General features: G+C 43.7%; 1 protein-coding gene across 1 annotated transcript in view; it reads right to left on the bottom strand.

The window, feature by feature from the left end:
* BRIP1 (BRCA1 interacting DNA helicase 1) overlaps positions 1 to 25,091 on the bottom strand; it is a gene marked incomplete at its 5' end in the record, with an annotated part of 552,808 nt that overhangs the window by 355,154 nt on the left and 172,563 nt on the right. Inside the window, one exon of the mRNA XM_082245708.1 lies at positions 22,304 to 22,588. Coding sequence (XP_082101834.1) covers positions 22,304 to 22,588 — 285 coding nt within the window. The remainder of the gene's footprint in view (positions 1 to 22,303; positions 22,589 to 25,091) is intronic.

Genomic DNA, 25,091 nt, shown 5'->3' with positions numbered 1-25,091 from the left:
GAAAGGGTGTTACGCAGGTTTTACTGGCCTGGGATACAGAAAGATATTGACAATTATTGTCAATCCTGTCCTGCGTGTCCGATGTCATCCCCACAACCCCACTTCCGAAGTCCTTTAGTGCTCTTACCAATTATTGAAGTGCCCTTTGAGAGGATCGCCATGGACCTCGTAGGTCCACTCCCCAGGTCTGCCCGGGGTCATCAACACATTCTTGTAATCATGGGTTATGCTACCCGTTAGCCCGAGGCAGTTCCCTTACGCACTGCATCTGCTAAGAACATTGCTAAAGAGTTGTTTATGGTGTTCAGTCGCGTTGGGATCCCTAAGGAGGTCCCCATTTGTGTCACGAATAACTAGAGAGTTGTGCAAGTTATTTAAGGTGGTCCAGTTGCGAACCTCCGTATACTACCCTCAAACTGAAGGCTTGCAGAACGTTTCAATAAAACATTAAAGAGTATGTTAAAAAAGGTTGCGGACAAGGATGGAAAACACTGGGACTTCTTGATTCCGTACTTGATGTTCGCCATCAGGGAAGTACCCCAGTCCTCTACGGGATACTCTCCGTTTGAGTCGCTTTATGGGAGACACTTAGACATAGCCAAGGAAACCTGAGAGGGGGAGCAGACACCCCACAAAATTGTCATTGAGTACATCGCTCAAATGCAGGACAGGATTGCAGCGATCTTGCCTATGGTAAAGGAACACTTACTGCAGGCCCAGGCAGCCCAACAGAGAATATACAACAGGGGAGCCAGACTCCGTGTCTTCTCACCTGGTGAAAGGGTCCTGGTGTTAGTTCCCACTGTTGAGAGCAAGTTCCTGGCTAAGTGGCAGGGTCCCTTGGAAGCAGTGGAAAGAGTTGGGGAGGTCAATCATAAAGTGCATCAACCAGGAAAAAGGAAGCCAGAGCAGATATACCATATAAATCTGTTAAAGCCCTGGAAGGATAGGCTGGCCTTGACTGCGAGGTCCATCCCTGTAACACCTAGGGGTACTGAGTCCCCTCTGGTCCTTGAGGTCACGATTCCAGACACCCTGTCTTATTCCCAAAAACAAGAAGCTAGAGAGTTCCTGATAAGGAATAGAGAGAAATTTTTTTACCTGGTACGACTTCAGCGGTTCAGCATGATATTGTTACTGAACATGGGGTCCGTGTCAAGCTCAAACCGTACCGAATTCCCGAAGCTAGGAGAAAGGACATTAGTGATGAAGTAAAAAGGATGCTGGAGCTAGATGTCATTGAGGAATTCAATAGTGACTGGTCTAGCCCCATTGTTTTAGTTCCAAAACCAGATGGTACTTGGAGGTTTGTAACGACTTCAGAAAACTTAATGCAGTGACAAAGTTTGACACGTACCCAATGCCCAGGGTGGACGAACTTATAGACAGACTTGGCAAAGCACAATACCTAACTACTGTGGACTTGACCAAAGAATATTGGCAAATACCTCTGACTGGTAGCACCAAAGAAAAGACTGCGTTTGTGAACCCAGAGGGTTTGTTTTAGTACAAAAAAATGCCTTTTGGGTTGCAAAATGCCCCTGAGACATTTCAGAGAGCAATGGACAGGACCGTAAGACCTCACCGACAGTATGCAGCAGCCTATCTGGACGATATAGTGGTACATAGCATTGACTGGGAGTCTCACTTGCCCTGTGTACAGGCTGTTCTGGATTCAATCTTCAAGGAAGGTTTTTCAGCGAACCAAAAAAAAAGTGCCATTGGTCATGGAGTCATTAAACCTCAGTTAAACAAAGTAGAAGCCATCCAAGAATGGCCACGTCCTGCAAACAAGAATCAGGTCAGAGCCTTTCTTGGGACTGCAGAGTACTATAGGAGGTTTATCCCGAATTTTGCAACTCTGAATGACCTTACGAAAGGGAAAGAATCGGTAATGTGAAAGGTCCCCGATAGCAGAGGAGTCTTTCCAAGTCTTAAAGAAGGCTCTTTGTGCACAGCCAGTGTTGTACTCTCCTGATTTCTCAAAGGATTTCTTGGTTCAGACAGATGCGTCTGATGTAGGTATTGGGGCAGTATTGTCACAGGTACACAATGGGGAAGAACACCCTGTGGTGTACCTCAGCAGAAAGCTTAATGAGCACGAGAGAAAGTATGCAGTCATTGAACAGGATTGTTTAGCCATAAAGTGGGCATTGGACGTGCTAAGGTACTATCTGTTAGGGCGCCAGTTTGATTTGATAACTGGCCATGCTCCTCTGAAATGGATGTCCCAAAAGAAGGCGACTAATAGATGTGTGAGCCTGTGGTGTTTTGCTCTACAAGATTACTCCTTCACTGTTAGACACAGGCCAGGTGTTGAGATGGGGAATGTAGATGCCCTGTCCCGTGTCCATTCCTGTTGGGCCACTGTTGTTCCAACTGTGGGGTTGAAACAGGGGGGGGGGGGGTGAAGGTCCTGGATCTTGGTCCTCTCCCCCAGGCCAATTTAAACTCACCTGAGACAGACAGCCAGTGCTCTCTCTCTAATTCAGTTTCCGGACAGCAGCGGGTGACATCAAAAACCCCTCCCTTCAATCTGGAGGGAAACGGAGTTATGTGAGAGCTGTTACCTTTCATATAGAAGTAAGAGGCTTTACTACTTTTTAAATAAATGTTTTTATTATCTGGTACGCACTATGGTCCTTTTCTGTGCTTGTTTATTTGTGAGTTATCTGGCCTCATAAGACGAGACTACTTACTTACCTGGGAATAAGAAGCTGGATCCGTCTATGTCATCACTTAAGCGCTGTTTGCTTTTATCATGAGCTATCTGGCATTATAAGACGAGATTGGTTGCTATTCATCCTGGGATTAGGAATCTGGATCCATATATGCTAGTGTATTAAATAGGGATGTAACGATATCGAAGATATCGCGATATCGTATCGTCGTGGTCGTCTCGATATCGTCGTGGTCGTGTCTCGATATCGTCGTGGTTGGGTTACAATATTAAAAGGACAGGTGTCCTTCAAAAAGCAAGAGGAATAAACACAGTCCCACGGAACAAATCATTGTAAACTACATAGACCAGAGTTTAAGGATTTTTTTTTTTTTTTCTTGCAATGTAGATATTTTGATCTTTCTGATGAAAAACGTGAACATAAGCTAAATGATAGGTCAGTGTTTTTTTTAAAGGCTTTTTGACTGACTATTTTATTTAAGTTTAAGTTATGTTCCTAAATTTATATTGATGTTCCGGACTACAACTTGCACTTTAAAAGCACTATGTGATCAGTGTTTTGTCAGTATGTTGTCATGGATCCATAAATACAACAATAAATTGCCTGTTGACTGGCAAAAGCAGAATAAATGTCGGTATTTTTTCGCTATTATCATCACAAACACTATCATGAGCTATTTAACAATACCATGAGCTTTTAAACAATATCGCAATAAATATCGTACCGTGAGGTCAATATCGAAATTGTATCGTACCGTGAGATTTTGATATCGTTACATCCCTAGTATTAAACGCAGTTCATGTATCCATGAGGTAAGAGGCTAATCTGTGTGGTGGAGGATTTGCACAGTGGATCACCTTATCCATAGAAGTGTAGTGTCTGCGCACAATTCAGCCACGGGCCTTTCTTGCATGGACTTTACTTTGATTCATATTCCACTTTATGTTATTTATTCCAGAGACTGTGAATGTATTGACTTTAGCGCTGCACTTCATATAATTATCTACTGCTGGGTTTTTTTTTGTAATTTGACCTTCAGTGTTCAGCTGCTTTACCATAATAATTTTAGGCTTATAGGTTTTGCGCCAATACTTTTTTTTATGCATTGATATATATATAGGCCAACTACAATGGAAGCTGAATTTACTACTGTTTCAATTAATATTGTTTTACTTTTTACATTTTCATTAAATATAATTTAGTAAGTGTTCATTTTACACTTTACGCAATCAAGTAAATGAGAGTAGAACATACTTCTTTACAGGATGTCTCCAACTTACAATCTAACCTCAATGCACTGTTTCATTGGATAACTATGTGGCAAATGAGGTTTAATGTTGATGAACGTAAAGTTATGCAGTTGGGGGCTAAGTATATGCATGCATCATACATACTAGGCGGAGTAGAACTGAGGGAATCCATAGCGGAGAAGCATCTGGGTGTTCTGGTAGATCATAAGCCTAATAATAGCATGCAATGCCAAGCTGCGGTTTCCAAAGCAAGCAAAGTCCTTTCTTGTATTAACTTCTTCAGATCCGCGCTATAGCCGAAGTACGGCTACAGCGCGGACTCAAATTTCTGGGAGGCCGTCTTTAAACGGCCCCCCAGAAACAGGCTGCTCGCGCGAGCGCGCATCGGGGAAAATGTCCCTTGGACACAGCCAATCACAGATCGTGGTAAATGGCCAATCACAGCGGCCATTTACCATGTGATCGGGCCGTGCAATGAGAGATGATCTCATATGTAAACATATGAGATCATCTCTCATCGCCAGCTCTCTTCCTCACACCTGAGACTGCAGTGTGAGGAAGAGGAGAGCCCGAACACCGGTAAGGGAACACACAGGAATGTAATCAGGGCACTGATCACCAGTGCCCTGATTACAGAAGAGGGGAAATAGTGCCACAACTGCCCACAGTGCCTGCCATCAGTGCCCACAGTCAGTGCCCATAGTGCTGCCAGTCAGTGCCCATCAGTGCCTGCTCATCTAGGCACTGATGGGCACTGACTAGTAGCACTATGGGCACTGAGTGTGGGCACTGATGGTGCTAACCATCAGTGCGGATCAGTGCCACCCGTCAGTATCCATCAGTGCCACCCATCAGTGTCACCCATCAGTGCCGCCTCTCAGTGCCCATCAGTGCCGTCTCTCAGTGCCCATCAGTGCCGCCCGTCAGTGCTGCCTCTCAGTGCCCAGCAGTGCCACCTCTCAGTGCCCAGCAGTGCCACCTATCAGTGCCGCCTATCAGTGCGCATCAGTGCCGCCTATCAGTACGCATCAGTGCGGCATATTAGTACCTCCTCATCAGTGCCACCTCATCAGTGCCCATAAGTGCCACCTCATCAGTGCCCATCAGTACAGCCTATCAGTGCCCATCAGTGCCGCCTCATCAGCGCACATCAGTGAAGGAGAAAAATTTATTTATTTTCAAAATTTTCTGTCTTTTTTATTTTTTTTTTGTAATAAATAAAAAAGCCAGAGGTGATTAAATACCACCAAAAGAAAGCTCTATTTGTGTGAAAAAAATGATAAAAATTTCATATGGGTACAGTGTAGCACGACCGCGCAATTTTCATTCAAAGCGTGACAGCGCTGAAAGCTGAAAATTGGCCTGGATAGGAAGGGGGTGTAAGTGCCCAGTAGGCAAGTGGTTAACAGAGGCATGGACTCTAGAGAGAGAGATATAATTTTGCCCCTGTACAAATCATTAGTAAGACCTCATCTGGAATATGCAGTTCAGTTTTGGGCACCAGTTCTTAAAAAGGATATCGGGGAACATGAGAAAGTGCAGAGAAGGGCAACCAAATTGATAAGAGGCACGGAGGAGCTCAGCTATGAGAAAAGATTAGAGGAACTGAATTTATTCTCTTGAGAAGAGGAGATTAAGGGGAAATATGATCAACATGTATAAATACATAAGGGGTCCATATAGTGAACTTGGTGTTGAGTTGTTCACTTTAAGCTAAACACAGAGGACAAGGGGGCAGATTTTGTCTCCAAATACGGAAAGGTTTCTTCACCGTAAGAGCTGTGAAATTGTGGAATAGACTCCCTCCAGAGGTGGTTCTGGCCAGCTCACTGGATTGCTTTAAAAAAAGCCTGGATTCTTTCCTGGGTGTACTTAATATAAGTGGGTACTAATATTTATAGGTAAAGTTGATCCAGGGAATATCCGATTGCCTTCCGTGGATCGGGAAGACATTTTTTCCCCCGCTGTAGCAAATTGGATCATGCTTTGCTGGGGTTTTTAGCTTTCCTCTGGATCAACAGCGGGTATAGGATTGTGTATAAGAGATTGTATGGTTGGGTTTTCATTACTGTTTTGTTTTTTATTGGTTAAGCAAGATGGACTTGTGTCTTTTTTCAACCTGACTAACTATGTAACTATGTAGAACAGTAATGTCTTAAGCAATTGCATGCTGTAATTCAGTAAGCAAGACAACACTAAAAGATATACAGTAGTATAAACAGAAATTTACAGTGAATCCCAAGGGAGTTTGTGCTTTATCAATGCAATATACTATAGTCAAATACATTGGTTATTTTAGTCCACTGTGAAAGTAATACCCCCACCATCCTCTTAGCACATGTACTGCTGTATCCAGGCTCAAACACAAAACAATTATTGGTCATCTTTTAAGCTTTTTCCAGTGTGTATTCCTTCTGTTCACTTTCACTGTTATTCAGGGATCTGTTCCCTCTCTGCTAGCCATCTGCACTTCCATTCATGACATGACTGATTCGAAACGTAGAAAGCTCATCACTCATCTGTGTAACACAACCTTTGGGAACAGTTGTTGACTCTGTTATCACATATTATCAAGCTTTACTAGCTTTTATCAGTACATCACCTTACTTGATTAACATAGAAGCTCTGAAGTCAGACACCTAAGCTGACAATTTATTTACCCGTCATTAAGCATACATGTTATCCTGGAATCTTGAGATCATGATAGATAAACAATACTCTGCATTTGTAACATGCAACTGAAGCTCTTCCAAAGGTTCTAGGAGCATCATAAGAACAAAAGTGTTAATGTATTTATTTTACTTATTTATATAGTGCTGACACTGCAGAGAATTACTGTAAAGAAAACACTGAAGTTAGTTATCTTAGGCACTGTCTGTTTAAGGCAGTTTTTCAAAGCAGGGATAGTTTTGGGGAAAACAATGATCCACATCACACATATATTTATCCACTCCCTGCCAGAGTCCATCCTGGCGCTCGCCTGCACGGTAGAATGCTGTGCTTTCCTGTGTCGGCAAGAGTAAAACTAGCTCTAGGTTGTCTAGGCAACTAGGCCAGCCATAGACCTACAAATGCCCTTCAAAACAATGGGAAGGCACACATCTGCCCATTATCTATGAGTTACAGCTGTTTCCAAAGAAGCCAATTAATACATGGAAGGGGCATACCCCCACTTAATATTTTCCAAAGAAATGGGACCCTCAATAAGGAATTGGTCCCTAAACAGTTGGATCAATGTCCAAGCTTAATAATGGAGGAAAATATAAGTAGTTTAGGGCAAATTATTTGCAAACAGCTTCTCCTCAACCTGACATGACTAGTTTAAGAGCACATATATGTTATACTAGTTAGGTAATAAGTGTACAGTAGCCTTAGAAAGAACATGATATCAAGCATGACAGATTACCTCCCCAAATGCTGTGAACGGTGGTGCTTCCTGCACAATCAGTAGCGAACAAATGAGGTTTTGGACTAAATTTTCTAAATCACCTGATTTTTGCCACTTAATTAACAAGGTAAAAATCTTAATGTTTGGCAATAAATTAGTTAGCCCCCAGAACATTAAATATTTTCTGAAAGCAGAGGCCCTGTAGAATAAAAAGGTAATAGTTGCAAATTTTTATGTCACATGATATTTGGGGAACTCTTTATTAAATGCAAATTTTCAGGGAAAAAAAAATAGGATTGAATTTAGTGCAAAAACACATAAAATAGTATCCAATTTTGGTTAAAATATAAAAGAGGTGGTTGCGCCGAGTTAATAAATACCATACATGCCATGTTTAAAAACTGCGTGCACGTGCGATATCGCAAAAAAATACACAGAGCTCAAAAATCACAAAAGGTGAAGCTCTAAAAGCCTTTATAGCTTATCGGTTTGGAGTTAACTAGGAGCTCTTGTGCTAGAAAAATATTGCTCTCATTCTGAAGTTCGTGGCGATATGTCACACATTTGGTGTGACTGCAGTTTACATACACGTGCAACACCCTGGGCTTGCATTTGCACGTGAGCCAGACAACAAGGGTTATGACATTTTTATTTTAAAATTTAATACATTTTATTGTTTTATTTAAACTTTTAAATTTTTTTTTATGTTTACCTGATTGCTTTTACAAGGGGCTAATATACCCCCATGTGATAGCATTGGGCAGGTGACCGGTACTCTTTATGGAGACATCAGAGGTTTAATAGACCCCAATGTCTCTCCTGCCCTTCACACCATCTATCAAAGCACAACTCGGCTTGGTGGGATGTGTCCCCTGGCTGTATTGGCCAGTAAATAGAGGATCTGAAACAATAGGTGACAAAATCATTGTCACTTCCAGTTTCATGGTTTACATGTGAGATTGAGGTATGGATTTACCTCGGTCTTACATCAGACCTTCTCCCCTAGTCGGCAGTTGTGTTCACGTGCTCCCGGTAAGAGTGAGAGACCCTAGAAACCAGGGAGGAGGGGAGCCGCCAGCAAGAGTAAAATGGCACCATTTTGCCCGCTCTGTGAAAGTGATCAGCAACAATGGAGCTGCCAGACCACTTTCAAGCCGAAAGCCAGCTAATCAAAACCAGAATAAGCGGATGGCTGCTACTGCAGCCAACAGCTTGTGATTAAAGGTTCACTCTTTGGACGTATATAGTACGTCCAAATAGCTGAACTGGTTAAAGGAGACCTTCCCAAATGTATGTGCTGCAGTGTTTAATTATAAGTGCATCTGTCTTTACAGTTTTCTCTTAGGCCCACTGCAAAATTCCATAAAAAACCTGTTGTGCCTGCCAGGGAAGCTTTGTTTGATGGTGTAGTAATGATGCTGCACTGCTGCTGAATTGAGAGCATAGTTGCTACTTTTATGTAAACAGTGGGGTTGATTTTAACTGGAGAGTACAAAATCTGGTACATGGTAGCCAATCAGCTTCTGACTTCAGCTTGTTCAATAAAAAAACAAAATTGACTGATTGGTTTCTATGCAGCTGCACCAGATTTTGCACTCTCCAGTTTTAATAAATCAACCCCACTGTGTTTGCTTAAACTACAGCTGAATGAAAACCTGTTGCAGGGGGCATGGATTTCAGAATTGTCACTGCTGATTCACAAGCCTGTAGCTTGTCAATTAGCCCATAGACACATCAGGTCCTGCCAATTGCTTTATGGATTGATAGTACTGCCTCTGTTGCAAAAACCTTCTCACTGTGGGCTGCAGTGCCTGGAAGGGAGAGCATGTGAGACACAAATGAAGGATGTGGCTCAGTGAGGGAGGTAAAGAAAGTTTTTAGTTTAGTTTATGAGGCTTGCGCATCCCACAGTAACTTGATTTAGTGCTTGTTTAGGCTGTTATTAGAGGAATGTAATGTAATTTTAATTTTAAAGCGGAGTTCCGGGCACAAAAAAGATTTTTTTTTTTTGTGCCCCTCCGCTAGGTATGCCGCACCTGAAAAGGAATTGGATAGTTATTTTTTTTTTTTTGTTTACTCACCTTTTTATTGACGATCGTAAATACTCACCTATGACAGCTTCCTCCTCCAGCGCCGCGGCTCACCCCGTCACTTCCTGCCTCGCGATGATTCCTGGGAGCTAAACGTCATAGCTCCCAGGAATCAATGCGCCGCACCGGCCCCGCTCGTCATTTCCGGGCGACGCCGCATTCCCCTGCTAAACAGCTTCTGGGCATGCCCAGAAGCTGTTTAGGAATGCGGCGCCGCACCGGAAGTGACGAGAGGGGCCGGTGCAGCGCATTCTGGGACACGAAGACGCGGAAGAAGACGGAGAAGAGGACCGCGCCGGCTTCAGCTGCCCACAACCGAGATGGAAACGCTGTGGAAGAAAACTTCTAAGTAAGTATTTCTTCTAAAAGGTAAGTGCGAACCGGGACAGATCAGAGGCTAGCCATTGTGGAATGTGCTAGCCCTGACTGTCCCGGGGGTATGTTCAAAAAAAAAACGATTCTCTGCCCGGAACTCCGCTTTAAGGAGCTTTGTGGTGATAAGCAAAATTATATAGTGAATATTTGACACAAGGGTTTTCACATTTACTCTCCCTGTTGTATTTTACATGTGATAATACTGATCACCAAATACATTTTCTCCTTGAAAAATAAAGTTCCTCACAAATTAAAGTTAAGGCGTGACAAAAATTATAATTTCCCTCCCACCTCTGCATTTGAAAGTACCCTGCAAAATGGCAGTTTTACCTGTAAACGTTAATCTGATTGGAATCTACAGAAACTATGGCAATAATATTATTTTGACACATTAAGCTCATCATTTTGTAGACATTTATACTGCACATCTCATAGGAAAGCAGAGATTTCCTTTTTACACTGTACTAGAAATTTATAGTAAATAACCATGAATCAATAACCCACAATGCAAAAAAACATGTGACTAATACAATATTTAACTTAATTTAAAAAAAAAAAATAACAATGGTACATTTGCCACTTAGCAAACCCCTTTGCATTAGATTGGAAAGAATTTGACAATTATAGGATATTGAAAAATAAACACAAGTCAAGGCAATAATAGGGAATATAAGCATGGGAACACATTAATTTGGCTAGGTTCGGTCAAACTAATAAAATGGTTGGGTGGGTAAATAAAGTTTTTCCAGGTTGCCAGGCACAAATGAAAGGCAAGATGCCAAATAACATCGGTGGCCAAGCCAAATGCTAAGTATGTAATATAAACCAAGGATATACTGGGTGTTCCTGCAATGTTCCACTTTCTGAGCAAATGACTAAGAGTACAGAAAACAGTCGGTTTCAAAATAATGATATGTCCCACATTTTAAACAATGCTTGGACAAGACTATTATAAAGAGAAAAAAAGCAAGATATTGTTTATCAAACTACAGACAATTTCCTATAAAGGGATAAGGAAAGCATACAATTTATTAAAAGAGAAGTATGGCCAAAGCTTTTTTTCACCACAATTTTCTTCTTGGTAAAAGGAGTGCAAATATTTCTGCATTCCAGTGATCCAGATTCAGCCGACAGCAGGTTAAAGTCCGCCGTTGGCTGATGTCACAGAGCCACTCCGGTCTCCGGATGTATTCCAACAATAATGTTGAGATCCACCCAGATGCCTCATCAGCCTGGTGACTCTGGTTGTCATTAGGGTCACTAGAAATAGTATTTTCATTGGAAGATAACGCCACTATTCCTATTCTGCGGACATCCCAAAATGTGTTATTTTCTTTTACTTCAATTAATATTGCACCCTGTTATGCAAATTTGACGACGGGTTTTTGGGAGGAATTCAAAATTTGGCACATTAACCCCTTTTAACAGCACATTGTCTTCTACTACGGGAGGTACATTGATGATGTGCTCATCATTTGGGATGGTGATATTAACATCTTCCAGGCTTTTGTCTCCCATTGCAACACCAATGATCTTGGCTTGACATTTACTCATGTCATTGACCCGGCTCGTTTCTTGTTTCTTGACCTGAAGCTCACCCATGCCAATGGTTCCATCATCACCCTTAACCATTCCAAGCCGGTTGCTGGAAACTCCTACCTACACTTTGGGAGTTGTCACCACCTGACTTGGAAGAATAAAATTCCTAAGGGACAATTTCTGAGACTCAGTAGGAACTGTACCCGTAAGGAGATTTATGTTGCTCAAGGAGAGTCCATGTTGGTTAAATTTCGTGAGAAAGGTTACCCTGAGGGACTCCATCAAGAAGCGTTGACTTCATGTATGGACTTACACCCAACTCGTGGTAGTAGGGCCAATCAACATAAGGTTTCAGCCGCCCCTCAGGTAAGGTTCATTACAAGCTTTAATAATAATTTTAAAGCTATTGCTCGAACCATCAAGAAACATTGGCCCATTTTATGTTCAGACCCTAGGATTAGTCCTCATTTACCATCGGTCCCCCAGGTGGGTTTATAGGAAAGCCTGTACCCTCAGGAACCATATCGCTCCCAGCAAATTAACTAGGCCAAACAGTGGGTTATGGACATTAGATCCTTATTTTGATGATCGGGTGGGCATCTTTTAATGCAAGAAGAGAGATTGCCTCACCTGCCTGTTTATCCTCATGGCCAGAGCTCTTTGTGTGACACTTCAGGGAACTGTTTTTCCATCAATCAGTTTATCACCTGTTCCACTCAATTTGTCGTTTACATCCTGTGGTGTCCCTGCAATCTTCTGTATGCAAGTCGTACCATCCGTCATCTCTGTACGCGGATTGGGGAACACTACAGGGCTATCCACAAAATTGAACATGAAAAACCTGTTCGACGGTCGTGACCGCAATTCGATCTTGTACCCCGATAGGATCAGTTTGTGAACCCATTTGTCCTGAAACAAGGAAGTCCAAGGTTTTGGAAAGAAGCAAAGATGTCCCCCCACCCCAGAATCGGGTGAGGGCACCCCTTCATGTAGACGAAGATTTGTCTGCAGATACGGATTGGCCTTTCTTCAGTTTGCCTGACCACGTCTTCTTGGAACTCCCAGAACACCTGAATGGCTTTCCCTTTTCTTGAGACCCGGAGATACAAAAAAGCCGCCTAAGAGCAGTAAAAGAAGGCCCCCATCTAGCACGTGGTGCCTTTGCCCTTAGAGGATTGAGGGAGAAGAGTACTCTTCCCACCCGTAAGGCCTTTGATCAACTCATCCAGGGAGGATCCAAACAACCTCTACCCCGTAAAGGGAAGGTCAGACAGAGCCTTTTTGGAACCTGGTCTGCAGACAAGCTTTTTAGCCACACAAAAATTGGTTTCAATATGGAACACGCTATCACATGTAAATGGTGGGACAGAGACTCAATCCATCTATCAACGGGGTACGTAAAGGCCGGGGATTCATCCACCGGGACCACAGTGGACTTATTCAGCCTGGAAACTGAATGATCCACCTTTGGTGGCATGATCCACCGAGTGGAAACCTAATCCGCAAAGGGATAACGACATTTAAAATGCTTGGGCACCACTAACATGTGCTTAATGCGCCCTCACTGTTCATTGACAATATTGTCAAAAAGTTCCGGACAGGGGAAAACTTTGCTCGATTTCTGGGATCTGCGGGTGCCAAAAGACACATGCGGTCCTGACACTGTGAACTCATCCGCCATTTTTAAAGTTTCTCGCACTGAAACTATAAGTGCTTCCACCAAAGTGTTTTCCCGCGCAGCGGCTGGCAAGGACAGGTCCTCTTCGTCATCAGAATGCGATGACACAGAGCCACCAGGGTGGGGTGCATCTACGGCGGCCACATCAGCCTCTGAATCTGAAGATACAATAGAGGAGGGTGAAGGCAAAAGGCGCTTACACCTAGTGTTACTTTATAACACTAAATCCACTTTTGACACTAGGCTTTCCAAAACTGCTGTAAGAGCTGACAGGTGCTGCGACGCAGAAGGTTCCGCAGTCGCACTGAGGGGGTCTGTAGGTGAAATTTTGTCCTAGGACTTCATGTTCACTAAATTTAAAAAGATGTAGTGTCACAAAGTCGCAAAAACGCAATTGCACCGCTGCTACAGTCATACTGCAAGACCCAGCCTAACACAATCTGTTAGCAGGGTGTGTGAGAAAACACCCACAGGAGACCCCAAAAAATGTTACCAAACTGATCAGGAGGCTAGCAGAGAGTAACGATCTGACACAGGAAGTGAAAGCACCTGGGTCATGCCTAGAGTGTCTAATGCCTTGCCTATGCTGTCCAGCACCATGGAGCACAAGAAAATGGCCGCCCCATGCATTCCTATGGGGAAGATTTAGAAAATGGCTGCCCACGCATTACAATGAGGGAGTCTAACATTAATGTAGGGCAAGTCTACAGCAAAACGACGGCCCCCACGGCGAGCCATGGGGTCTCCCGGACACCCAGGGGGGTCACTGACAAAAGCATCAGAAGGTCCCCAGGAGGGGACCCCACCAGAATAAACACCCCCCCCCCCCCGCAGGACAGCCTCAGCGGCCACAATATATCCGCCGCCCCCAAAGATAGGAACCTGTAGTGGGAGGGGGGCAGCTGAAGGGGGACCTGGTATGTCCGAGAGGCGAAGGGAACCGAGGGATACCCGAGGGTCCGAATATTCCATTGAGGGGGCCCACATCAACCCCAAGGCCGACAGAGAAATGAGGGGACTCTTACTCACCATGCCACTAATTAGTCAATGACTCCTCCCCAGCCAGATAGGCTGGTGTTGACTTGAAAAACCTCCCAGATCATCAGAGGTAAAAATTACCCTGACTCTAGTGTGGGACTTATTATCCACCAGACCAAGGGAAGCCTGGTTTTGGTAGTCAGGAGAATGCTGCAGTCCAGAGATTGAGTCCGTCTGTCCCACTTTGTTATGATATTAATCTGCAACAGTCTAGAATGATTTGGAGCATATGCAGCTACCCCAAAGCCCAGGACCCTCATTCAAAAGCGGAGGATGGTCGCCTCCTGGTGTAAGATTCTGGTACCTCTGGTACCCTTATTTTCTACTTTTCTTTCAAATATGCGTCCCACCTTTCTAATTAGGTGGTACGCATACACCTTTAAGACGGATGACGTCATCGCCGAGCGCCGCGGAGCAGCTATTTCAACCGCCGGCGTTCTCTCTCACATCGTTCGTTCAACCTGCCGTGTGTCCACATGCTTACAAGCTTACCTTGCTACCGGAACCTCCAGCTATTCCCTTTTACTTGGAAACAGACCGGAACCTCGCTACCGATCCCTGTATCTCGCTACTGGATCACTCCCTTACTACTGGACCCTGCTACTACTAACTTTACTAGTGATAAGTACCCCACAGGGGAATCCTCCATAACCTTACTTACACTATCTACCTCTGCACATAAGGACTGTTACTATCTATGCATACTAATTCTATCATCTGCACTGTTACATAGATTGCTAGCTCTTGAGTCTACTACCATCTATCCTTGCACTGGGTTAGTCTATCCTGTATTTGTCATCTGCTGTCCTTACCACCTGTTACCATACTCGATTACTAACCTATCTGCATTCTACCTAATACCATCTAATACTCTCCTGAACATTTCTATCAAGTGCTTGCCATCTCTGTCACTGTTCACGCCTGTCCCTTCAGCACATCATCTTCATACTGTTATATACATCCTATCACTCCAGGAACATCTTATTGAGTGTGTATATCTGTATGCTGAAGCTGACAAGCCCACAGTGATGAGTCTGGAGAGTTGGATCTGGTTATTCAACACATCTCTACATGACTACTGAGTGGAGATTCTGCAGCTGCAAATCCAGCCTACTACAAAAACGCAGGAGCGTTACAGATTGAACGAACCATAAAAATGGATTCAGCAGAATTACCCACTCAAGTGACACAATTAACACAACAAGTAAATGCATTAATGCTTGCTCTTACTGAAGTAAAAGAAGAAAATCAGACTCTGATACAGCAGGTAACCCGTCTTTCACGGCTCACTGCTGCTCAACCCCCTGAACCTAAAATAAACCCTCCTCTAGTGTTTACAGGTGATCGGAAAAAATTTTGTGAATTCAAAAACGCATGTCAATTACTTTTTTTGTTAAAACCTCGTACATACCCTACTGATCAAATTAAAGTCTGTACCGTTATCTCATACTTAACGGGTGACCCACGGGCCTGGGCAGACTCTCTCTTTGAGAAAAATGATCAGCTTCTGAACTCCTATTCTTTATTTCTAGCGGAACTCGCTAGTTTATATGATGACCCCAACAGGCAGAGTACTGCTGATATTCAATTGAGGGCTTTAAAACAAGGAAGGAGACCTGTAGAAGACTTTGTAGCGGAGTTCAAAAGATGGACCCTTGATTCAGGGTGGAATGATACATCTCTGCGAACTCAATTCAGACTCGGCTTGTCAGAAGCTGTTAAAGACGAGCTCGCCCGAGCGGATTTACCTGGCACCTTGGATGCCTTAATACAACTCAGTATCAACATCGACAGGCGATTGCGTGAGAGAAGGGCTGAGAAAATGGGAATGCCATTGTCTAGTCCTTCTCGGATTTCGGCCGTTGACCCTACTCCCATGGAGGTAGGAACCATACGCCCACCTTTATCAACTACTGAACGAGCCAGAAGAAGATCCAGAAACCTCTGCATGTACTGCGCATCCCCGGATCATTTGATAAGCGTCTGTCCCCTTGTCCGCAAAAAAGAGGGTGAGTGTTCACATGTTTTGCTAGGAGGATTAACGACTTCCTTTTCTAACCCCTATCTCTTTGTTCATTTGACATTACAGTGGGACCAGACTAGGATTACCACCAAGGCTATGATCGACACCGGATCTTGTGGAAACTATATTGATACATGTTTTGTTACCTTAAATAAAATACCTATTATTTCAAAACCTAAACCTGTTTCTGTTAGTTTCATTAATGGTATCCCACTATCTTCTGGTCCAATCACCAACCAGACACAAGCACTCCTCGTCACTACTAACGAGTCTCATATGGAGACCACCACTTTTGATATACTATCTTCACCCCATTTTTCTATTATTTTGGGACTCCCCTGGTTACACACACATCAACCAATCATAGATTGGAAAAAACGGACTTTGTCTTTCCCTTCTCACTATTGTGAGATTACGTGTAACCTCCCATCTTATGGAAAGATCCTGTCTGTGGTGTCAGATGAGTTTGCACCACTATGCTTTCAGGATCTGTCCGAAGTATTCCTTGAAAAAAATGCCCAAATGTTGCCTCCCCATAGGGATTATGATTGCACTATCGATCTACTCCCTAACAGCAAATTGCCTTTCGGTCATGTTTATCCTCTTTTACAGGATGAACTTTCTCATCTCAAGGAATACTTGGATGAGAATTTGACAAAAGGGTTCATCAGACCCTCTACTTCTTCCACAGCTGCAGGACTTTTTTTTGTCCGCAATAAGGATTCAAGTCTTAGGCCTATTATCGATTATAGGCAATTAAATACGATTACAATAAAGGATCGCTATCCTTTACCGCTCATCCCTGAACTCATTGAACAAGTGCGTGGGGCTACTTACTTCTCTAAATTAGACCTGAAAGGGGCATACAACCTAATCCGAATCCGTGATGGAGATGAGTGGAAAACAGCATTCAGAACCAGATACGGATTATTCGAATATCTTGTGATGCCATTCGGGTTGTGTAATGCTCCCGCAGCCTTCCAAAGGTTCATAAACGACATCTTTAGAGACTTACTTGATGTCTGTGTTGTAGTATATCTGGACGATATACTTATCTATTCTCGATCTCTCTCTGAACATATAAAACATGTAAGACTTGTGTTATCCAGATTACTCGCACACAATCTATACGTGAAATTAAAAAAATGCCTATTTCATAAAGAAGAAATATTATTCCTGGGATACATCATATCCAAAACCGGAATTAAGATGGATATGAGCAAGATATCCTGTATTCTGGACTGGCCTATACCAACAACTCGTAAGGCATTACAGCGATTCCTTGGATTTTCAAACTTCTATAGGAAGTTCATCAAGAACTTTTCTGCCATTGTGAGACCTCTCACACAATTGACATGTATAAAGAAACCATTCAAATGGTCAGAAGAAGCAAATCGAGCATTCTGCTTGTTAAAATCAAGCTTTACTTCTGCTCCCATACTACGCCATCCAGACCCATCCCTCCAATATATTCTGGAGGTAGATGCGTCAAATATGGCAGTAGGAGCAGTTCTCTCCCAACGACCAACAAATACTTCACCACTCCACCCAGTTGCTTTCTTTTCAAAATCATTAAGCAGCCCAGAGGTGAATTACCCAGTGGGTGAAAAGGAGTTGCTTGCCATAAAACTGGCACTGGAGAATTGGCGACATCTACTTGAGGGTACCCGGTTACCAATACTAATGTATACAGATCACAAAAACCTTCAATACCTCCAGACTAACAAAACTCTCTCCCACCGTCAGGTACGATGGTCATTATTTTTCCTAAGATTCAACTTCTTAGTGACCTACACGCCTGCAGACAAAAATAAAAAAGCGGATGCGCTATCACGATTAACCGAAGATAACTGCGCTGAAATCCCTTCTATTCCTATAATACCCTATGAACGTATTATTGGGGTTGTTCGTTCCCTGAAGGAAGAGATTTTGCACAGTATAAGATTGGATTCACCTCCACCACAACTAAGTACTGATGCAGAAGGCTTCCTCTACTACAACGACAAACTCTACATACCCCCTACTATGCGTACCAAGATCTTGGAGTTATCACATGATGTGCCCATGGCAGGACATATGGGTATGACGAAAACCCTTAATTTGCTTACTAGGCAGTTTTGGTGGCCTGATATGAAGACGTCTGTACAAAAATTTGTATCTTCATGTGACATTTGTGCAAGGTCCAAAATTGACACTACAAAACCATCTGGTCTACTCTGCAGTCTACCAATACCCCAGGTTCCATGGGAGGTTGTATCCTTAGACTTTATAGTAGAACTACCACCTTCTGAAGGATTTAATACCATTCTAGTGTCAGTGGACCACCTGACAAAGATGGCACATTTCATCGCTATCCGTAGACTACCTTCATGCAAACAAACAGCGGAACTACTGATGAAACATGTGTTCAAGTTACACGGAATACCAAAGACTCTTTTATCCGACCGTGGTTCACAGTTCATCTCCAAATTTTGGCAAGCTCTTTGTCAAATATTACGGATTGAGCGAAAGCTCACTTCTCCCTACCACCCTCAGACCAACGGACAGACTGAAAGAGTCAACCAGTGTATAGAACAATATCTGCGTTGCTACACATCATACCTACAGGATGATTGGGTGGACCTTCTCCCTCTGGCGGAATTTGCTTATAACAACGCAACCCACAGTACTACTAAGCAAAGTCCGTTCTACTTGAACTATGGGTTTCATCCCACACTTCTTCCACCACGCATCCTACCATCAAGTAACCCAGTAGCCTCAGACTATCTTACCCAAATAAAGGACTCTCTGGGTTTACTTAATACCACTATCTCACACGCCCATAGCCAACAAAAGAAGTACTACGACCAACGTAGAAGACCTTCTCCTCAGTATGCTATTGGGGACCTCGTTTGGCTATCGACAAGAAATTTAAGATTAAAGATCCCTAGCAAAAAGCTTGGACCTTTATTTCTTATTAAGAAACTTATTGGAAAAGCTGCAGTACAGCTCACCTTACCAGCAGATCTCAAGATCCATCCCATCTTCCATGTGTCGCTACTGAAGCCCCATGTTCCTAATCAAGGAATTAGGCCTACCATCTTGCCTCCACCTCCAGTACAAGTTGAAGGCGGAGAAGAATATGAGATTAAGGAGATTTTGGATTCTCGTATCCACAGAGGAAGACTCCAGTATCTCATAAGATGGAAGAACTATGGACCCCAAGATGACACCTGGTTGGATACCACTGATGTTCACGCACCTAGGCTTATACGAAGATTTCACTCGAAATACCTGGAGAAACCAGTGCTATAGGCCTTCCGGAGCCGGCCTTAAGGGGGGGTACTGTAAGATTCTGGTACCTCTGGTACCCTTATTTTCCACTTTTCTTTCAAATATGCGTCCCACCTTTCTAATTAAGTGGTACGCATACACCTTTAAGACGGATGACGTCATCGCCGAGCGCCGCGGAGCGGCTATTTCAACCGCCGGCGTTCTCTCTCACATCGTTCGTTCAATCATCTGCACTGTTACATAGATTGCTAGCTCTTGAGTCTACTACCATCTATCCTTGCACTGGGTTAGTCTATCCTGTATTTGTCATCTGCTGTCCTTACCACCTGTTACCATACTCGATTACTAACCTATCTGCATTCTACCTAATACCATCTAATACTCTCCTGAACATTTCTATCAAGTGCTTGCCATCTCTGTCACTGTTCACGCCTGTCCCTTCAGCACATCATCTTCATACTGTTATATACATCCTATCACTCCAGGAACATCTTATTGAGTGTGTATATCTGTATGCTGAAGCTGACAAGCCCACAGTGATGAGTCTGGAGAGTTGGATCTGGTTATTCAACACATCTCTACATGACTACTGAGTGGAGATTCTGCAGCTGCAAATCCAGCCTACTACAAAAACGCAGGAGCGTTACACCTGGAATGTAGAGTCCAAGCATGGGAGCAGAGTTGGAGCTTTCCTGTTAAAAGGAAGGTCCCTTCCAATACCAGGCCCGGATACTCCAAGCGATGAGACAGTTTCAGTGACGATTTCTGGAATTTTAGAATTCTCACAGTCCAAAGGACATTGGCTGATACAGCCTGCGCCTGATCATCCAGATGCACTGAGAAAAGATAGATGTGTAAGTACACATCCTTAATGTCCACAGTGGCCAGATAAACCTCAGAGATTGACAAAGTTGCTGTTAGAGAAGTATCAGAGACAAACATTGGGAGAACGTTAGAGAAGGCCCGCTTATGCCCCCTGTGGGCTGAGGACAACCCCATAAATTTCAATATATATTATTAAAAGATTTCTCCCTCAACAAACTAGTAGTCAGTCACCCGAGATGGAGTTAAAGTGTAGCTAAAGGCAAACCCTTTTTAGTTTTGAACAGAGTGGAGAGAGATTATTATCCGAGTCAGGTTTTCTATTGATTTCTGTGCCCCCGTTAAGGAGATTCATCCCCTCTATTTGTTTTGTTTACCGTTATCATGGAAAGTGAAAGTAAAAGAAAATCTAAAATTTTGGGAATAGAGGAGAATTCTTCCAATGGGGACAATAGTTCTGGTGACTCCCCAGGATTTCCGAATTTTGGAGGGATTTCTTCTCAATTCCTATTGTGGCTAGGGAATGGGAAGTGAAGTGAAGGGAAGGGAAATCTCAGCGCAGAAAGGAAAAAAAACTTATAGGGGTTATAACTCTCCCTTACTCTAACTAAAAATGGGATTTTCGACTTACCATAAAATCTATTTCACTGATGTTTATTGACGGACACAGCTCCTGTCATTCTTGACCATTGGGTTATGCTGCCCCTACAGAAGTAGGACACTAGGCAGAAAAAACTTCTGGCTACACCCATGGGCAGTCCCAGGTGGTATACTCTCTCTTCCTGCTATAGTCACTCAGTTTTGTTATAAGCAGCGTCAGGAGAATTATAACTCCACAGAGGGGTGGGTGCTGTGTCCGTCAATGAACATCAGAGAAATGGATTTTATGGTAAGTCAACCCCCACCGCGCTGGAAGCACCACCAGGTCGCCAAGCACAAGGCACAGAGCGATCCTCAGCAGAGACTCAGGCCAAAGCCAGGTCTTATGCGACCTTACGAGACGTTTAACTCACAGGGCAAGCCGCCATCCAGTGGGGCTATGTCACGTTCAACCTAGCGTTGAGCCGAGGCCTACGCGCTTGCTGGCCAGACTGGAGTGACCCCTGGATCTAGATTATGCAGTCCGTCGCCCAGTCTGGGAGTTGATTGTAGATCACAAGTGGATTAATAATTTTCTCAACCAAGTATGGCCCCTTTCACCCTCCCTTTAGCTCAGCGGGGATCGATCCGCGGATGACAGGTCCGTCTTTGCTCTGTGTGCAGAGACGGACCTGTCAGATCCCCGCTCTCCTCTATGGGGGATCAGATAAAAACAGACGCCTATCCATTTTCATCCGATTCTATCTGATCCTCCAGACGGATGGAAAATAGGGTTTCCATCCGTCTGGATTTCACGGAGAGGATGGAATCGGAGAGCAGCCCGCTGACATCCGCTGCCCCATAGAGGTGCATAGAGCATCAAATCAGGTTCGCATGAAAAAACTGACAGGCAGACCTGATCGGGAAGCCAGTGTGAAAGGGGCCTTTGGCAGACTGAAATATGCTGTCGCTGGATAGGACTGAACACTGTACCGAATGGAACCTGTGTTTAGCGCTGTATGCGATCAGGTACATAGACCCAGAAAACAGGTATTCTACTTGCATATGCCTAAGGGCTTTCAAGTCCAAATATTTTAAAATAGAAAAAGCTTTTTATGTCTCTGGTCAATAAATTAATTTTGTCCTTTTTGAACACTGGCTTTCCACACATAGGTAGATCTCACAAGTGACCACTGATTGGCAATAACCCCCACTTAATTTGTATAACTTTATCACCTTGCCAAATTCTTCCCCTTTCAGAAGAAAAAAAAAAAAAAAAGAGAACAAATACAATTTGAAAGATTTTAAAGCTTGCTCAAATCGGTTGCAACAGTTCTGAATAATGTACAAGACTGAGCAATCCGATGAAGAAAGCTCATTCATATTTTTACAGGACAAATATTACCCTTTGCTTGTTAACTAACCTCTTTGATGGCACCCAAATTCATGTATTTACCACCTAAATTTATCAACTTCAGGCAATTGTGGCATTATTGTCTATGTGACAAATGCAAGCAGTTTAACGTGTATTTATAATGCTAAAACTTTAACATAATGGCCTACTTACATCCTTTGCTTCAAGAAGTTCTTTACATTTCTCATTCCTATTGGTCTGAATGTCAGGGTTAACACAGGTATGATCTCTACTGGAAAGTATAGTCATCCGTACACCAGAATAGGCCGTTTTCCGCAGTTCCCTGGTTATCTGGGCTATTTGCTTGTGTGTTCGTGTACCAAAAAATATCTTGGGCACTCTCTGCTTTTGTTCATGATCTTTTTTTTTACCATTCATTTCAGTTTTTTCCAGGGTTTTGTAGCATCCACAGAAACAGAGACTGCATGGCTCTGAGTGCTGTAAAAGAGGAAAAGCAGCTTGATAGAGGTAATCAAAACACAACTTTTATATCACTTCCAATTAAAAAAAACAAAAAAAACAAACAACAACTTGCAGGATGTTTAGAAAGCTTTCAGGACACAGCTTTACCACATTAAGGCCCCATTCACACTAGTGCGACTTGTCCCGCGATTTTGGACCGCAAAATCGCATGACAAGTCGTTTTCCATTATTTTCAATGAGCCCCATTCATATCAGTGCGTTTTGAAGTCGCACCGACTTCAAAGTAGTTCCTGCACTACTTTGCCACGATTTTAATGCATTTTGAGGCATATAGCCTTGCCCATGCTTTCAAAATCGCGGCAAAAATCGCGCCGCGAAATCGCGGCAAAATTGCGTTGCAATAGTGTGAAAGGGGCCTAAAAATGAATCCTAAACACAGATTTCTTTTATAGTCTCAATTATCAGCGTTCCTCCTTTATTAGTTCTCAGAGGATGGGTTACTGACCTCTTATGTACACTGAATAATATTACTTTACAAGGAGAATGTTATTACATTACAAGGAGAATCTTAACATCAAATTTAAATTACATTTACCAATATGTTATTTTGTTTTTCAAATTAGGTTTTGCATTTCTGTCCTATTGTGTCTGTATGTAACTAAAGAAAAAAATTTTTATTAAAAAGCTCTCTAGAATAAAAATCTTAGAATTTTACTGTGAATTTGCATCCAGAAAAAATAAAATGTATGACTTTGAATTTGAAGGGGCCTCTGCAATTTAAAAGCAAAGTCCACTGAAAATTATATTCTGGAGTGGAGTGAGTTTTATCATTCACCACCTTTTTCTACTCTTGGTTACTCTGGATAGCAAAACATCCTTGCTAAAATTCTCATCTTGGTCTTGTGCCCCATGGGCTTTATGAAGCCAAAAAATTATGCAACATTCCCCTACTGACATCATTATTTACCCTTAGTGGACTGAAGTCTAAGGCTTCATGTACACGGGACGCTGGAAATGGCCGTTTAGGAGCAGTTGGGCGTTTTTTTCAGAAGCCCCTGAACGCAGCTCCATGTTATCTTATCTGTCCATGTACACATGGTCGTTTACAGTCATTTGCAGGCAGTTGCGTTCAGGGACTTTTTTTAGAACGCAATTATTTGCGTTCGAACGTGTGTTTCCCGACGTTTCAAACGCAGAAACGCGGCCGAACGTGACTAAACGTGATGGACCTACGTTCAGCCACGTTATACGTTTTTTTTCTTCCATTCAAAATCAATGGTTCCCTATGGGAGCCTATTGATTTGAATGGAAGTCGCACCCCAAGTCGGATCCGACTTGCGGCGTGACCTGCACTGTGAGAATCTTGAGGGGGAACTTCACGCCAAAAATGGGAAAAAAACTGCGTGGGGTTCCCCCCCAGGTTCCAAACCAGGCCCTTCGGGTCCGGTATGGAATTTGAGGGTAGCCCCACGCCGAAAAAACGGCGTGGGGTCCCCCCCAAAATCCATACCAGACCCTTATCCGAGCATGCAGCCCGGCAGGCCAGGAAAGGGGAGGGGACGAGCGTGCGGCCCCAACCCCCCTGGACCACACCAGGCCACATGCCCTCAACATGGGGGGGGTGTTGGTGCTTTGGGGCAGGGGGAGCTCTGCACCCCCCCACCTCAAAGCACCTTGCCCCCATGTTGATGAGGACAAGGGCCTCATCCCCACAACCCTGGCCGGTGGTTGTGGGGGTCTGCGGGCAGGGGGCTCATCGGAATCTGGAAGCCCCCTTTAACAAGGGGGCCCCCCAGATCCCGGACCCCCTCCCTATGTGAATGGGTATGGGGTACACTGTACCCCTACTCATTCACCACATAAAAGGCAGTGTATGGAAATAACGACAGGAGACGTTTTGGTAAGTTTATTAAAAATCTTCATCCGGCTCTTCTTGTCTTCTCCTCTCCGGGGTCTTCTGCTCTTTTGCTGCCCGCTCTGTCTTCTCCTCTCTGGGGTCTTCTGCTGTCCGCTCTTCTTGTGTTCTTCTCCCGGGGTCTTCTGCTCTTTTGCTGTCCCCTCTTCTGCTGTCCTCTCTTCTTTTCTTCTCCTCTCCGGTCTTCTGCTCTTCTGCTGTTGGCTGTCGGATCTTCTTCCTCCGGTCCTCCGATGACGACGTCTCCGGTGATTATGCCTGTCTCCGGTCTCTGCAGCTTATTATATAGCCATTAGGGGCGTCGTCGGAGGAGGACCAGAGGAAGAAGAGCCAACAGCAAAAGAGCAGAAGACCGGAGAGGAGAAGAAAAGAAAAGAGGACAGCAGAAGAGGGGACAGCAAAAGAGCAGAAGACCCCGGGAGAAGAACACAAGAAGAGTGGACAGCAGAGGACCCCGGAGAGGAGAAGACAGAGCGGGCAGCAAAAGAGCAGAAGACCCCGGAGAGGAGAAGACCCCGGAGAGGAGAAGACAAGAAGAGCCGGATGAAGATTTTTAATAAACTTACCAAAACGTCTCCTGTCGTTATTTCCATACACTGCCTT

This window comes from Pelophylax lessonae, assembly GCF_965119305.1.
Source record: "Pelophylax lessonae genome assembly, chromosome: 2".
NCBI lineage: Eukaryota > Metazoa > Chordata > Amphibia > Anura > Ranidae > Pelophylax > Pelophylax lessonae.
This window is presented reverse-complemented; position numbering and strand designations above follow the sequence as displayed.